This window comes from Mustela putorius, unplaced genomic scaffold (assembly GCF_011764305.1).
Source record: "Mustela putorius furo isolate JIRA1106 unplaced genomic scaffold, ASM1176430v1.1 tig00003854_pilon_pilon_pilon, whole genome shotgun sequence".
NCBI lineage: Eukaryota > Metazoa > Chordata > Mammalia > Carnivora > Mustelidae > Mustela > Mustela putorius.
The window spans coordinates 2269583-2286325 of NW_025422006.1; the positions used below are offsets into that span (position 1 = coordinate 2269583).

Sequence of the window (16743 nt, forward strand, 5' to 3'; positions counted from 1 at the left end):
TATAAGAATTCAAATAACATTCAGTGATGCTTTAAACAATTGATATTTACTAAAACAAATAAAACTGAAATCAGGGATATCCTGGAAAATCCAAAATTATCTGAGTTATCTAGACCTGTGAACAAGAAAACCTAAAAGAAAATAGGGTTTTCAAAAATTATGCCTTTTAGGGAAGTGGTCCTAGGCATTCAAAACAGCTGGTTATTGGGTTCGATAATCACTCTGGAGAAGTAAGGTCTCTTCATTCACTGTAATGAAATGAGCAAATCCTCTATAAATACCTAACAACAGGAAAAGCACCCTCATTAAAAATCAGTAAGTCACTTGTTAGAAACCACTGAATCATAGATGAAGAGAGTTCATAATCCTAGAGCATACAACTTGTCCTACACTTTTAATCTATTTTCTTCTCCACTGTAGCCAGCTTAGTTCAAGATAATTCCTTTCATCAAATGCTTTGGGGTATCACTTTTCCCCAAAAAAGGAATATAGCCACCTGCATTTATCAGTTAATGTTAACCAAAAAAGTAGAATTAAACAATCCTCACTTCATAAAAAAGGCAATTTACAATTCTGTTCTAACTTGGAGGCATGGGTAGTTCAGTCAATTAAGCATCTGCCTTCAGCTCAGGTCATGATCCCAGGGTCCTCGGTTCAAGTCCTAGATTGGACTCCTTGCTCAGCAGGGAGTCTGCTTGGGATTCTTCTACTCTCTCTGTCCTTCCCCCCTGCCCTCCACTCTCTCTCTCTCTTTCTCTCAAATAAATAAAATCTTAAAAAGAAAAAATTCTGTTCAAACTGGCTTCTAGGAAAACAATACTTCTTAAATATCAATAGAATCATATGTATTTCTAAAGCTTTAATATTTTAATAATAAAATTGTTTGAGAAGTCTATAAGGATTATTCTGAGTTATTTCAAGATTGGTTTATTGAGCCAGATACAAGTAAATATAAAACATAACTTACTAATCACTTCAAATATGCAAATTATAAGTGACATTTGATGTCACTGCAGAATAAAAGATCAATGTTGAAAATCAAGTAGGAAGGAATAAAGTGTGATTATTTGGGTTCAATAGTCATAACTGAACTTCTTTGTATTAATTTTTCACATGTGTTCCACAAATATAAATTGAAATAATTAACATGTTTCTATAAAACACTGGCTAGAACCGTAGACAAGTTCCAGAATACATTCCCCTTTCTGTACATACACATCTGTTTTCCACCATATTTGTATATCCTTATTGTAAGGCCTATTTACCCAGAGCGTCCCCACCTAGGTTGAACAGCCATTTTGTTGTTTATGCAGTAAAACTTAAATTGACCCTGCCCGCCCCAGGGGAACTTATTTAAAAGCAAGTTCGAGAAACCAGTTCCAGGTAACAGCCCAAATACAAGGGTGGGTTAGGTCAAGTGGAGATAATGGCCCAAATACAAGGGTGTGTCAGGTCAGGTGGAGACATTCAATCAGTAGGGGCTCATACTGTCTCCTAGCTACAAGGTGATAGGCTAGTTTCTATAGCTACTGTGGGGTGAACTGTAATTCAATTAGCCACCTGTGTGTGGCCAGGCCCAGCCACATGGCCTTTGCTCTACAAAAGTTAGTCTGAAAAAAAAAAAAAGAAAAAAAAAGTTAGTCTGGAAAGCAGGAAGGAGTCGTCCTCTCTGTAAGGGACAGCCGCCACCAGTCTGTTTGATGGTCAGTCTGGTTCTTGATGCTTGGCGTGAAATAAAGCATTGCTTGACCTTCACTTTGTATCAGTCTCACTCCTTTGACCATGGACCCATTATTGGGGGACCCAACATTGGGGACCCAACACTTATGATACTGACATTAGCTCTTTACAAGACATTTAAAGTACTGCATAACCCATTTATACTAAGGACTGATATATTCAGGAATTCTAACTTTATTGATATAAAGGGTTATGTAAGTTAACAGATTAAATGGCGTTATTCCTAAAATCTTTCACTAGAGTCTTTAGGCAGTGGCTACATAGTGGTTTGTCAACTGTTTGGCACACTGTAGACAACTAGAGATGTGGAGGCCAAGAAAAACAAGGCTGTACCCATCTCAAGTCTAGCCCTGACATAAGTGTAGCCATCTTGATGTTCCAGATTATCACAAAATATTTCTTGGGTTCTGATCTACTCAGGTTAGCACTTTAAACAGTCCCTCTCTCCTTTAATGATTGATTTAAACCTCTGGACTCAGCTGCCTCTGTCTTTCAAAACTCTCCTATACATTCCCCAAATGATCAATATTGACCTGAGTAGGTCAGGACAACTCTACTGAGCAGGAAGAAGTTACGGAAGATGAGACCTTCCACTTTCAACAACCTTAAAGATTTAAGGGTCAAAATTGTTCTGGGGAAATGTGAAGGCCAAGAAAAATCAAGGCCATCCCACCTCAGGTTTAGCCTTAGCATAAGTACAGCCATCTTAGCTCCGGCAGCCATCTAAGACCCCTGTGCCCAAGGGTTGAACTTCCCCCACCCTGCTTTAGTAACCCCCACCCTGTTTTGGTTTCAGGAATCCCCACCCTGCTTTAGTAACAGGAACCCATAAATACCCCTGCCTTAACTATGCTCGGGGTCCAAGCCCCTACTCCGCTGCATCTGCATCAGGTATACTTGGGCCCAAGCTTAAGCTTGTCAAACAAACCCTCATGTGATTGCATCGGTGCTTGGCTCCTTGGTGGTCTCTCAGACGCAAAAACTTGGGCACAACAGAGATATTTAAAAATACTGATGCCTGGTTCTCACACCAGATATACTGATTTGATTGTTCTGCATGCAACACATTAGGATTTCTTAAATCTCCCAGGCAATTCTCCTGTGCTGCAATGTTAGGGAAACTTTGGGCTGGAATAAAGGCCCAGGTTGGGAGTGGGAGCCATGGGCCTTTTGGAGAATCTGAAGGACCATTTATCTTAATGAGGACAACACCCTAGATTAAGGGTAATGTGAATAAGTAGTATCCTAGGGCAAGTCTTAAACAATAGCCCAAGAGTTTGTAAAAAAACATGCAGATGAGTTAATGGGGTCATATTCTGTCAAGCCAAACGCTAAGTACCAAAGACTTTCTTTATTTTTTAATTTACCATTTATTGGGTCAGAGAGTATCTGCGCTAACTAAAATCTATTTTGGAGCAATGGGAGCAATGGGCAATTTGGCCAAAACAACAGTCTTAGTGGTTAAAGTAAGACATACCTATTTGTTCTCTGATTTCATATGTAGTAACCTCCAAGGATTATAGCAGGTACCATGTTAATATGTAGAAGGACCCCCAGGTATACCTATACTTTGAGTCTAGTATTATGTCCAATTGGTAGCAATTGGTAGATTTCAGCAGATGTTAAGATTAATTCAGAATCTATGCTGTGGAGATTCAAGAGCCAATAAATAGGTCTTTATCTATTTTACATTTATTTTAGTAAATTTTGGACTTTCAGTTAGGTCTAACTGTGGGTCTTTGTTTCAGGTTTTGTTTTGTTTTTTTTTTTCTTTCCCCATGGCCAGGTTTGTTTGTTTTTTCTTTCCTTCATTTTCTTTCTTTCTCTTTCTCCCTTTTTTGGTTGGCCACTAAATATACTTTGAGGGTGTGTGTGGGGTCCTCTCTACCCTATACTTATTTATTAATTTCTTCCTCCAGAGTTTCAAATCAGTATCATGAGGTTTAGGGGCCACCGCCATGGCAATAGTTGCTTACAGGGTTTAAGGAAGTTTGAATTAACTCCTTTGCTGTGCCACAGGGATGCCACAGGTGTTTTTCCCTGTAACCCCGAGGATCAGGATCTTTGTTATGAAAGAAGCATAGGCAGCAGCGGCAGAAGAGTACTTACAGGTCCTGCTGTGCTGTCTGCTGTTAAGTATATGAACCACAGCACCCCAGCTCTTTTCTGTATCTCTCTCGCTCTTTTCTGTATCTATCTCGCTCTCTGTATACAATTTCTCTCAAAATATTTCACACTTCTAACTACAGAAAGTCATGGCTTTTAGTTTCTCTTTTGATCCAATTACCCATTGTACAGGTGGCTACGGGAAAAGTTCAGAAGCATAGCAGCTAGCCTTATAGGCAACCACTTTTTCCTCCAGTCAATCTCCCTAGGCTCCGGGTCCACATACGATAAGGTTATTTTGTCTATGGCCCATGTGGGAGTCATCAAATTCCATGATTGCCAGATTAGCCCTTTGGTATGCTGGTAACCAGCAACACTAAGCAAAATCCAGGTAGGAGCTTGTACCAAATGCTCCTTCCCTTTTTCTTTTCTCATTAGTACCTGGCCATAGACCTGCAACTGAGGTGTTATTCTTAATTCTTCCCAGGATAGTAGTCTCCTTTTCTTTTTTTTTTTTTTAATATTTTATTTATTTATTTGACAGACAGAGATCACAAGTAGACAGAGAGAGAGAGAGAGAGAGAGGAGGAAGCAGGCTCCCTGCTGAGCAGAGAGCCGGATGTGGGGCTCGATCCCAGGACCCTGGGATCATGACCTGAGCCGAAGGCAGAGGCTTTAACCCACTGAGCCACCCAGGTGCCCCAGTAGTCTCCTTTTCCACAAAACTCACAGAGGGTCAACTCTGAGCCTATCTCAGGGGTGCACAATCACAAACAATATCCACATGGCTACCCCCAAGCTGCGAGGGATTGTCACCAGGCTAGATGCAGTGACAACATTGTTCTAGCTGGACCCTTGGCAAGTGGGACTCAAGAGCCAAACAGTTAAAGTTAGTTGTGTCTGCCTTTACAAGTAGGAGACTCAGAGACCACCTGCCAAACACGGCCAAACCCAACAACATTCAAGCTGTGATGCAATCAATTAACAATTCTTGTCTTGGGGATGAGAACATTTTAGGGTGGGAAGAGAGGGCAATATTGACAAAGACAGAAAGTATACCCAAAACACGAGCCTGCAGCAATTGGTAGTTCTGTCTCAGGAGGCTTTGCTATGTCATTGAACCAGTTAGTTAGCCAAGAGGAGTTAATTAAAGCTGACCAGGTGTCCTTGGTCATGAATAGGCCACCTTGTCTATGATCCAAATATTTTAACTGCCTTCTATTCACCCCATTGGTGAGGGAGGAAACTCTGCCTAAGATTATAGGGATGGCCACATACAACCTTTGACACCAACACCGGACATATGAGACTGGCAGCAGTTTATTAATCACATACACTCGCAGCTCAGGGTAAGACACTGCATGGCTAAATGGGAGATGCACTCAGAACAGAGTGAACCACCAGGGACTCTATAAAGAAGGCCTTGCAGAAGCAAGAGGGTGAGATTACTATGAGAGAATGCGGTTCCTGTGAGAGAATGTGACTGGCTTCTTTGAATGATTCCATGAAGTGGCAGGAAAATGAAACCCATTACTGAGGGATAAGCAAGAACTGTGCCTGGTCCTCTTGAGTAGAGTTGTTTGGCTAGGAGAGCTGGACTCCACTGTGTAAGCAAGTAGGGTGGGGAACTTATGGTTGGGCCGTTAAAGTCCCTCCCTGCTACACCAGATGTCAATGCAGCATATAATGCTGAGCCTTAATTTTTGACTCAATATATCAACATTCATGGTGAGCAATAACATATTTGGGGACCCATTATTTGACTGCCTATTACATGACAAGCATGTATCATTAATGAAAAAAACTAAGATCCCTGCTCACAAAAAGTATTCATCCAGTCGCATAATTCTTTCTGAACATTCCCTTAGCACATCTATTGTTATTTGAGGAAAAATAAGAAAATATTGAAGCTATTTATCTTTTTTAATCTCTTAGCCAAGAGATTTCCCAAAGGTTTGCTAATAAGAGAACTTTCTTAAGATCCTAATTTTCCTTCATTTTTTGTTTCAGTCTTCTTGATAAAACAGCATGATAACCTGAAGTGAAAGCACAAACATCTAGAGTGGTCCCAATGATGTTGATGAGATACACAGTCAGCACCCATTTCTGATCACTGTGCTTAAAAAAAAATACAAGGGTTTACCTCTCCTCCTCCAGATCCCAATGAAATGATGGAAGAAATATACAAAGAAAAATAGATCTGAGGCAATACTAATTATCCTGGGAACTGAGTGGGACTGTTGATATTGACACATCAGTGAAAACAGTGAGAATTTGCTACAAAATGTGAAGCTGCTAGAAAGACATTAGTGGTGAAATAAAAAGAGCAGAGTCTCCTGTCTTTAAAAAAGTGAGTTTCTCTTAGAACCACAGGCTGACCCCAAGTGGATGGGGTAGAGGCGGGAGGGTGGTGTGTAGGAGACCAGGAGCAAGGGAATTCAGTAAGGCACTCGAGAACCTCAGAGGCTGTCAGCCACTTGGGACAAAGTTCTGTGAAATGGAGATCTAACCCAGAAGAACAAGGGCAGTTCCCAGGAAATTTACAGCCTAGATAGGACAAAGATAAAGTACCAGACACAAAAAGCAATTCCACAGAAACTGCCCTTGCCACGTCTTCCCTGACCACAGCTTCCACAAAATCCCTGAAGTAGGTCTCCGGGTCCCAGAAAGTACATTCACTGCTTCTTACATAACTAACTTTTAAGAGGTACAAAGATAATTTGTGGTAAACCATCCTGTAAAAGCAATCAAATGATTACTTCAATCTAAAATATCTAACTCAAGTGCTACTGAATTATGACTATAGCCCTCATGAGAAATAAATGAATGTAAGCTTGTTTCTCATATAAAAAAAGAATCCATTTATGCATATATTTATTAATTAGGATTGTGTTCTCTGTATTTTAAGTAACAAAACAAAACCCTGTAGGGGGCTTTAAACAAACCTGGGGAGTAAGCCATCAATACTGCTCAGCATCTGAATGAAACCAGCAGACACTCATACCTCATGGTCCCAAGATGGTTGCTGCACCTCTGAATCTCAGTGTGTACTTTAGGCAGGAAAAGAAAGGAACAGAAGGGGCGCCTGGGTGGCTCAGTGGGTTAAAGCCTCTGCCTTCGGCTCAGGTCATGATCCCGGAGTCCTGGGATCGAGCCCCACATCGGGCTCTCTGCTTAGCAGAGAGCTTGCTTCCTCCTCTCTCTCTGCCCGCCTCTCTGCCTACTTGTGATCTCTGTCTGTCAAATAAATAAATAAACAAAATCTTTAAAAAAAAGAAAGAAAGAAAGAAAGAAAGAAAGAAAGAAACAGAAGAAGGTTTAGTGGTGCCTGGATCAGAAAAGCAGAGGCTTTGCCAGAAACTTCCACATGTGTGCTTATATTGTCCTGGCCAGATCTGTGACATATGGACTCTGCAACCAGCAAGAAACTTGGGAAATAATTTCTACAATGCATGGCCTAGAGAATCAATCTATAGATTTGCTGATCCCTTTGTACCTAAAATGACTGTTTTAAAGGCATTAATGTTTATCTATTAACCTTCACCATGCAGATTAGTTCCAACTGGGGCTGGATACAGTAGAAGCAAAGAAAGGGAGCTTTGGAACCCAGTAGACATGGATAGGAATCATTGCTCCAGCATTTACCAGACATGTATATGGCATATATTTGTTTATTCTCTTTTAAAAGGTTACTTTGTGGGGTGCCTAAGTCAGTGGGTTAAGCCTCTGCCTTCAGCTCAGGTCAGGATCTCGGGGTCCTGGGATCGAGCCGGACATCAGGATCTCTGTTCAGTGGGGAGCCTGCTTCCCGCTGCCTCTCTGCCTGCCTCTCTGCCTACTTGTGATCTCTGTCAAATAAATAAAATCTTTTAAAAGGTTTCTTTGGGTTCTGTTGTTGTTTGTTTTAACAACATGCATTCAGCTCCAGTCATGATCCCAGGGTCCTGGGATGGAGCCCTGGGTCTGGCTCCCTGCTGGGGGAGGGGGCTGCTTCTCCCTCTGCCCCTCCCTCTGCTTATACCCTCTCTCTCTCTCTCAAGCAAATAAATAAAATCTTTAGAATTATATAAAAGACTACAAAGCACTCAGAACAGGGCCTGACACACTGAAGCATTGATACCTTTATAGTAAACAGCTTGAAAATTCAAATAAAGCTATTTTGATTAAAAAAAAAAAAAAAAAACCCTTAGCAAAAACCTGTTAGCTGTGCCTACAAAACCTATGAACCCTGCACTTGTTTGTTACTCTTAACAGTAGGGTAAGCCCACATCTGGCACATGCGCTAAACAGTTGAACAAGTATTTGAGTACTCACAACTTGCTTTTTCTCTCTATAAAATGGGAAAATGGGGGTGCCTGGGTGACTCAGTGGGTTAAGCCACTGCCTTCGGCTCAGGTCATGATCTCAGGGTCCTGGGATCGAGCCCCACATCCGGCTCTCTGCTCAGCAGGGAGCCTGCTTCTCTCTCTCTCTCTGCCTGCCCCTCTACCTACCTGTGATCTCTCTCTGTCAAATAAATAAATAAAATCTTTAAAAAAAAAAATAATAATAAAATGTGAAAATGGCCATTTCACAGGATGGCTAGGAGGTCTATAAGACTACATAGGTAGGGCGCCTGGGTGGCTCACTGGGTTGGGCCTCTGCCTCCAGCTCAGATGGTGATCTCAGGGTCCTGGGATCGAGCCCCACATCAGGGTCTCTGTTCAGCAGGGAGCCTGCTTCCCCCTCTCTCTGCCTGCTTCTCTGCCCACTTGTGATCTCTTTGTCAAATAAATCAATCTTAAAAAAAAAAAAAGACTACTAGAATAGACTACTAAAATAAAAATTCCCATCTACTGAAAGAAAACTAACATTAAAGCAGGCTGCTAAATGCTTTTGTCTGTTGTTCTACTGAGGACTATAGCCAAGGATACAGTCTTTCCGACTGCTCTGCAGAATTGCCCTGAAGCTTATTAGATACAGGGGATTATGTATGCAGAAGAAAGGTGTATGCGTGCTTGGAAGCAGTTCTCCAAGTCACAAGCACAAAGACAAGTCACAAGGTATAATTTGCTATGGTTGTAACAATTAAGGTTTTCTGATTTCCACACAGACTTGTGAAAGACCCTTAGGTCATCTTAACATATGTTCCTATCATATCTGATAGTTTAAAAATTTTGCTTGCCATGTCCCTGCTTAACTGGTTTTCTGGTTCTTCCTGTATTTGATTTCTCCTGGAGGTCATTTGAGATGGTCACAGGAGGCTGATTATCAGTCTTCTACTGTAGTTTTAGTGCACACCACCTACTGCCCCCCAGAAACTTATATTTTACATAAGCGATTACTTTGGAGGGCAGCCTTGCAAATAGATTATTTTTTGCAATGACTATGAACCCACAAAAGAAACCTTTCCAACCTCAGTTTTAAGAAGACTCTCCCAAACTGCTTATCTTAGCAAAAACCTGTGTAAAAGCACTACCTCTGACCCTCTCATAGCTTTGGTCAGGGTTGTTTTTTATGTTTTTGTTTTTCTTTTCTATTGTTATTATTGTTGTTTTAATTATGCAATGCTTAGTATTTGGGTCCTGTTGCAATTAGCAGCATTCTAGAAATCAGAATTACTCTAGCCCATGTTGTACTTGTGATTGTTCAGTTATTACTTTAACCAAAGCTACCCTAACTTCCAACATGTCTCTAATTTACCTGGTAGAACTGAGGTAATCTGTATATATTATGAACACAAGCAAAAAAATATTGAAAAAATGGACTTATTTACACTTAAAAGATGGACACTTAATGTCCATCTAGAAAGATTGTTCAATGAGCATATTATCTCAAACTGTTAAATCAGGAGCTGTTAAAAATTACCTCACTAAATACAGTAAACACAGAATATAGTAAAAAAAAAATAAATAAATAAACACCATATCTGTGCTGTAGCCTATATTACCAAAATATCCTTTCTAGAATTGTGGGATCTTTTTGGGGGGGGGAGGCTTGTTTCTGTGTGTGTGTGTTCTCTCCAGTCTTGAGGTATATAGAAACAATACAACCTAAAATTAAGATATTCAAAAAACTGGTTACAATCAAACTATCTCCTAGATAGTTTGGGAGACAGTAGAGAAAATCAGTAGAGAAAGTGCACTGTAACTTAAGATACTGAACAAGCTTAAAGTGATGCATTGAGAATTTTAACATTTTAACCAGGATTTAGATAAAAGTCATCAGTTCTCTCTCTTATTAATTTATCCGTTCATTCATTATATCTTTATGGGTTGATATACCAGACACTATATGAATTAACTTATTTAGATTAGGTTACACAACAAATGTTCATGATGGAAAACTGAATTTGAGATAATATGGGTGATTTCAATTTTATTTTTCTTGATATAATTTAGTGTAAGGGCAATGCCTAACTTTATAATAAAGGAAAACTTCAAATATTGACTAAATTTATCTAAGTATACAAAATAGTTTAAGGGAAAAAAAGAAAAAAAAATACACAACTGTGAAGGGTCCAAGAACAGAAAGATGGGTAAAGGGAGGAAAGTTGTTCAGGGTGAAAGGCGGGGAGATAAGGGGGGGACAGGAGTGGGGGCAGAATTCCAAGGCGGTGGGTGGAGAAAGGGGTGGAGCCTGGACAATTGACTCAGGTCTAAGTGGTCGCCCAAGGGCTATAAAAGCTTGGTGAAACCTGGTTAGGACTGCAGCCTGAAGTCCAGGACTGGAACACAGGCAGAGACTGGTGGGCGACAGGGGCTTCAGTCCTACAGGAAAAAACGCCCAGAACAGAAGCGATCTGGTCCGACATGCAGCACCTGCACTGGTCCCACCTGCTAAAAGTCTGGCTTTTACTGAGCCAGCTTCCCAGAGAGATCCCAGCCCAGAACGATGACAAGATAATTAAGGCTTGCGGCCGCGAGTTAGTCCGCCTACGCATCCAGATCTGCGGCTCGATCTCCTGGGTGGGAAGGGTTCACCAGCAAGTGCGGGAACCTCGGCAGGCATCAGAACCACTTGCAGGTGAGCACCCCTATCCCCCCACCCCCCACCGCCTACGTACTTCCAATTACTGGTTGAGAGCGGGCCACCAACCATTTAGAAAGGCACCGGCACTCCTGGCTCCAGAGCGCTTGGGCTTCCCGCGCTTGGCCCTGACTCAGGTTGTGATGCCTGAAAGTTGTGTTTTCCCTTGTAATTGCTTTTCTAGTAAGTTATCACCAGGGAGCTCACCAGAGGTAGAACTAGCAGCGGGAACAACAAAGGCCTCTCCTGAGGGGCACGTGGAGCCCTTCACCTCCTGGCAATCTGATGATCTGGATGGGGAGAGGGGGGCCACAGAGGATATTGGTTGCGCAAAGACCGGTTCGAGGTGGGACCCATTCAGGTTGGACCCGAGTTAAGTCCATGGGCCTGGGAGAGGGAGTGCTGGGGGGCTGGAGCAACTGGACAGAACATTTCAACTTGAGAGGGCTGGAGGCAGTCAAGTGTGCACTGGTTTGAGTGCCAGAGGGCATGGGGCTGAACTCAGGAGACCACTGAGAGGATCCTGCAGTGGTAAACACAAAGGGGCTCACTAATGACTCTACTCCTTTGCAAAAAAGCTGTGCTGTGGCCCACACTATCGAAAATTTCCTCTTTTAATTTTATCTTTATTTGTAAGGGTCACCAAAGGGGAGAGCCTAGCCTCCTACCCTCTTTGCCCTGGACCTTTAAGTTCATTTGTACAGTAAGGGATTGAAGAAAGAAAAGGGCCTAATCTACAGGAGAAACTGAAGAGGACCTAGAGTCAAGGAAAGTTTGCCCAAGAGAAGTTTTCAGCTGAAAACCTGATTGATGCTTCTTCAAGCATTTGGAAGCTGTAGTAGATGTTCTTTAAAAGCAAGCCCCCAGAATTGAAGACAGCTCAAATCTGAAATGGTTTAAAAAACAAAACAAAAACAACTTCATTAGTAATCAACTATTTATAAAGATAAACTGGAAGTTAAGTTTAAGTAGCAATGCAAACTTTCACAAACTGTTCTAAGCAGTGTAATGGGTCATATTAAATTCAGAAAATGCAAGCTCAATTATGAATAACTTAGTATTCTATATTTCACAACATATATTCAGTTTATGATAAGTCACAACTATAGCCTATCTATCCTGTATACAAGTGACTCTCAGATAAAATTATTGTGCACACAAACCATAATTTGCTTCTCTTTTATGGGATTTAAAACATGATTATAAAGCTATTCACTTTAGTTTTCTATACTGTTGGTTAGAGACTGATTTATTTAATGCACGTTCTTACAGAATTCTTATATAATATTACTAGAAGAGTACTACAAAGTTCAGGGATTTACTGATTCAAAGTTGGGACAACCAAATTGTATTGTGTTGCCTTTGTTAATTCACTTTTTCTGAATAAATAAAATATGCTCATATTAAAGACAAAAACAGATATATAAATATAATAAGAAAAATGAGAAACATGGATATTATAGGCTTTGAAAAAATATGTGAATTTAATGAGAAAATTTTTTAAAAATCTGTTTTAATGAGGAATTGGAAAGCAATGTTAATGAGATATGTAGGGGCACCTGGATTGCTCAGTGGTCAGAGCATGTGACTCTTGATCTCAGGATTGTATGTTCGAGCCCCACTTGGTTGCAGAGAGTACTTAAAAATAAAACCTTAAAAAAAAATAAATAAAACCTTAAAAAAAATTTTTTTGGAGATACGTATGTATATCTCTTGACTTTCACTTAACACACTGTGAGCAGTTTCTCACATTGTTAGTCTCCAAAAATAGAATTTAAAACTTCTTTATAGTATTCTATATCATAAATCTACTATATATATATATATTTAACCATTTTTATTGGACATACAGGTTTTAACCATTCTTAATGGACATTTAGGTTGTTTCCAAATTGTTGCTTAAAAATGATTTTCTGAGCACATTTATATATAGCTTTTTAGCCAAATTTCTATTTCTGTAGGAATATTGTGATTTCAAATTATTTTCAAAGAACTCTCTTAATTACTACCCACTACATAATTTAATTGGAAATAACCTAACATGATATTGCCTGCAAGTGAAGATCAAGAAAAATGTTTAAATTACTAGTTAAGAATTTTTTTGAAGTATATGTCAATATACTTGAGTTTAAAACCTCTGTTGTTAGTTTTGTTTTCATGTTATTAAATTGTTAACTAGCCATTTTTTTCCTACAATGTGTGCATAAATAACACTTATTGAACCCCTTTTAAAAAATAAGAGACAGATATTTTTAACTAAAAGAGGTCTCTGGTAGTGAAATTTTAGTCCAAAATAACAGTGGTTAAGAGATGTTTGTGTGATTTCAAGTCGATTGGGATATTATCTTTTATTTAGAATTGAGAAGGTAAAGTTGCTGTTGATTGCAAAATGTTTCAAGATAAGTTAAAAAAATACTTTTAATAAAAGTGCAACACAAGCAACAAAAGCAAAAGTAGAAAAGTGGAACTACATCAAACTTAAAACTTCTGCAGAGCAAAGGAAATAATCAGAGTGAAAAGGCAGGCTATGGGCTAGGAGAAAACATTTGCATATCCTATATCTGCTAAGGGTTTAATTTCCAACATATATAAGGAACTCCTACAACTCAATAGCAAAAAAGATAATAACCCAGTTAAAAAATGGGCTGAAGACTTGAATAGACATTTTTGCATAGAAGACATGCAATGGCCAACGGGTATAAGAAAAGAAGCTCTATGTCATTAATCATCAGGGAAATGAAAATCAAATGGTAGGGGCGCCTGGGTGGCACGGTGGTTAAGCCTCTGTCTTCGGCTGGGGTCATGATCTCAGGGTCCTAGGATCGAGCCCTGCATTGGGATCTCTGCTCAGCGGGGAGCCTGCTGCCCACCCTCTCCCTGCCCCTTTCTCTCTGCCTGTCTCTCTCTCTGCCTACTTGTGATCTCTCTCTCTGTGTTGAATAAATAAATAAAATCTTTGGGGGGGGGGGGAAACCATGATGGTATCACTTCACAGCTGTCAGGATAGTTATTAAAAAAAAAAAAAAAGAGAGAGAGACGGGTGACTGGGTGGCTCAAGTCAGTTAAGTAACCCACTTTTGACTTTGGCTTAGGTCATGATCTCAGGGTTGTGAGATCAGCCTCCATGCTAGTCATGAGGTCTACTTGAGATTCTGTCTCTCTCCCTCTTTCTCTGCTTCTCCGCCCCTTGAAAAAAGACAAGTGTTGTTCAAGATGTGGAAAAATTAGAACCCTTGTATACTGTTGGTGGGAAGGCAAAGCAAAATGGTGCAGCACTATAGAAAACACTATGGAAATACTATAACACTATGGAAACACTATAGATTGCTCCAAAAAAATATAATTACCATATGATCAAGCAATCCCACTTCTGCATCTGAAATGAATGAAATCATGATCTTGAAGAGATATTGCCATTCCCACATTCACTGCAACACTATTCACAATAGCCAAGATGTCAAAACACCTTATATGTCCATCTACAGATGAAAAAGAATGCCAAAAGACACAGCCTCTGAATAAACACAACAGAAGCTACAACTGTTTTGCCTAATTAATTAACTGGCTTTAAGTACATGGAAATTTACTATTAGCTTTTCTGTGCATTCAATAAGGCCCCAATTATAGGAGATTTAAATTAGAGCAGAGGGAATTTTATGAAGAGGCTGAATTAACCTTAGGATATCTTACTGAAAGAAAATGCAAAAATTTCTGACAACTAAAAAATGGTATAAATTCTCATCTGTCAGTTTAGAACTTGAATGAGAAAGAGCATTAGGAGGAGAGATAAAGTAGTAGCTTATTGTTTTATTTGAAGTAAATACTCTGGGAAAAATGAACTGTTAAATAGATGTGTGAGGGATGTCAAAGACGGGTTACCTCCTGACATTTAGATCAGAGTAGTTGAAGATTCTGCCTTTTAAACTTGATCCTGAAGCAGTAATTTGCCACCATGGAATATTAGATAGGATTACTATAAGAAGATATTATCCAGTAAGAGAAATTCATCTGTGGTCAAACTGAGTGTTTTCAATGACCAAGATGCCTTCAGAAATCAGGAAGAGTCAAAACTGCCATAATGAAAGCATTAAGGGGACATGAAGAAAGGTGACTGAAGGTCTGTGGAATAAAGCAGAATCTTGGTGATGCTACAGTAATTTAAGCCACCCAACTATAATACTCTAAGCTGTTTAATCAGGATATTTGTTGATTCTGTCTTGGTTTAATTCTATTAAGACAATGCTTTTTTTATGTCTGTGCAAAATTTTATTTTCCCGATGTTCCTTGATTTGAGTATTTTTCTCTCTTTCTGTTCCCCTTTTAGAAGTCCTGCCATCCTCCATCATCCATACGAAAACCTTAAATACAATGGTGGAACACATTCCTAACTTCTCACAGGAGCTGAAGGCAGCACTCTCTGACAGGGAGCCATCAATAAGAGAGCTACAACTTGAAATGGAAAGTTCAAATCTTAATTTGGAAGAATTGAAGAAAGCTGTTCTTAGTGGACAAAATGAAACTGAAGACAAAAGTCTTTCAGAATTCGAAAACTCAGGCTTAGATAAACATTCCCGAAAAAAGAGACAGTTCTATGTACCCTTAAGTGATAAGTGTTGTAATGTAGGTTGTACCAGAAAAGAGCTTTCTGCACAATGCTGATGAAAGTATTGTGTATTTCATCTAGTAGTCACATGATTCTTGATGACACATTCAGTGATGCCTCTGTCACCCCACTGATTATTAAAATATGAGAAATCATCACTTAATGTTTGGGCTTTTCATTTGGTGTGTAACAAAATATTCCTCACCTTATTACAGTTTCTTCTAATAATACTTTTTATTCCAAAAAATAGTTTTGCCTTCTTATTAATGGTATAATTGCTATTGCTTTTTTAATGTTAACTTAAAGTGACACAATCTTTATCATTGTGACCACACACAATAACTCAAAATTTGATAGCTTAGTAAAACATTTTGCTTTGCACTTGTGAGAAAGGATAAGCCTACTTTTAAAATTTGTATTTGATAAATTATAACCTGTCACCCGCTCTTTTTCATCCAGACCGAATACCCAAATGTTATTTCACTACTTAAAAACATATTAATAACAAGAGATAAAAATAAAAAATAACTTACATAATGCCTAACACCAGGTACACAAAAGGGATCAAAATGTTTTTAATTGAAATTAATTCATATTGGATATATCAAAAATACTTGAGTTTATATGGCCCCAACTCAATTAAATGGATTTAGTATCCAGTCTGGTTATTTGCAATTAATACTCCAATAAGGCACATAATCTTTTAAAATCTATTAGAAAAGTCCAAGTTTTCTAATAGATTTTAAAAGATTATGTGCCTTATTGGAGTATTAATTGCAAATAACCAGACTGGATACTAAATCCATTTAATTGAGTTGGGGCCATATAAACTCAAGTATTTTTCAAACTAGGGCTCTTCTTCTAATTCTGCCAACTAAGACACTAACACAAATTGTGTTTTTTAAGGAGAAAAATGAATAGATATTTAGAAGAGAATAAACAATTGGAAACAAACTTTATGTTTACTATGTGAGAATTTACAAACCATTTCTATAATAAAATAATTATATGAAAACTTGTGAGAACAGTAAATTAACAAGTATCTTAGTATTTAGCCAGTTCCTTTGACTTACATACACATACATTTCTAGGCAGCACTTACAGAAAACTTAAATAGCAAGTTAATCTCTATCAAAGTCCAGCAAAGGAGAATAAGAGCAGTACCCAGGAAATTTATAGCCCTAGCAGAAAGAAGAGGCATTTCCAGACATATAAGGCATCTCCCCAGACCCTACCCTGACCCATATCCCTCATATGCATCTTCAAAAAAGCCCATGAGGCAGGGT

The 16743-nt window shown here is 39.1% G+C and overlaps 1 protein-coding gene across 6 annotated transcripts in view; it reads left to right on the top strand.

Moving 5' to 3' along the window:
• Positions 1–15620, top strand: part of PLGRKT (plasminogen receptor with a C-terminal lysine) — a 74637-nt gene extending 59017 nt beyond the window's left edge. For all 6 annotated transcript variants that reach the window (XM_045065018.1, XM_045065017.1, XM_045065019.1 and 3 more), the window contains one exon: positions 15179–15620. In XM_045065018.1, coding sequence (XP_044920953.1) covers positions 15179–15513 — 335 coding nt within the window. In that variant the 3' untranslated portion in view covers positions 15514–15620. The remainder of the gene's footprint in view (positions 1–15178) is intronic.
• Positions 15621–16743: the final 1123 nt, after the last annotated feature.